At 48.8% G+C, this 287-nt stretch overlaps 1 protein-coding gene across 1 annotated transcript in view; it reads left to right on the top strand.

Moving 5' to 3' along the window:
* Window positions 1–287, top strand: part of LOC119582028 (RNA-binding protein 25-like) — a gene marked incomplete at its 3' end in the record, with an annotated part of 3832 nt that overhangs the window by 2783 nt on the left and 762 nt on the right. The window contains 1 exon segment of the mRNA XM_037930238.1: window positions 52–287. Within this exon segment, the coding sequence (XP_037786166.1) occupies window positions 52–287 (236 nt within the window).

Consider the following 287-nt stretch of genomic DNA (forward strand, 5'->3'; position numbering starts at 1 on the left):
ATAAGTGAAAAGTTTACTGTGAAGTATTAACATATTCTCTTATTTTCCAAGATCTAGAGAAAGAGAAAGGGATAGAGATAGGGACAGAGATAGGGACAGGGACAGAGACCGTGACAGGGATCGAGACCGGGGAAGATCTCGCAGATCCCGATCGAGAGACCGAGATCGCCACAGGTCAAGAAGCAGGGAAAGGAGAAGGTCAAGGTCTAGAGAGAGGCGCTCGAGATCACGTGATAGATCAAGGTCCAGGGAGAGAGAAAGGGACAGGAGGTCACGTTCCAGAGACA

This window comes from Penaeus monodon, chromosome 15, assembly GCF_015228065.2.
Source record: "Penaeus monodon isolate SGIC_2016 chromosome 15, NSTDA_Pmon_1, whole genome shotgun sequence".
Classification (NCBI taxonomy): Eukaryota; Metazoa; Arthropoda; class Malacostraca; order Decapoda; family Penaeidae; genus Penaeus; species Penaeus monodon.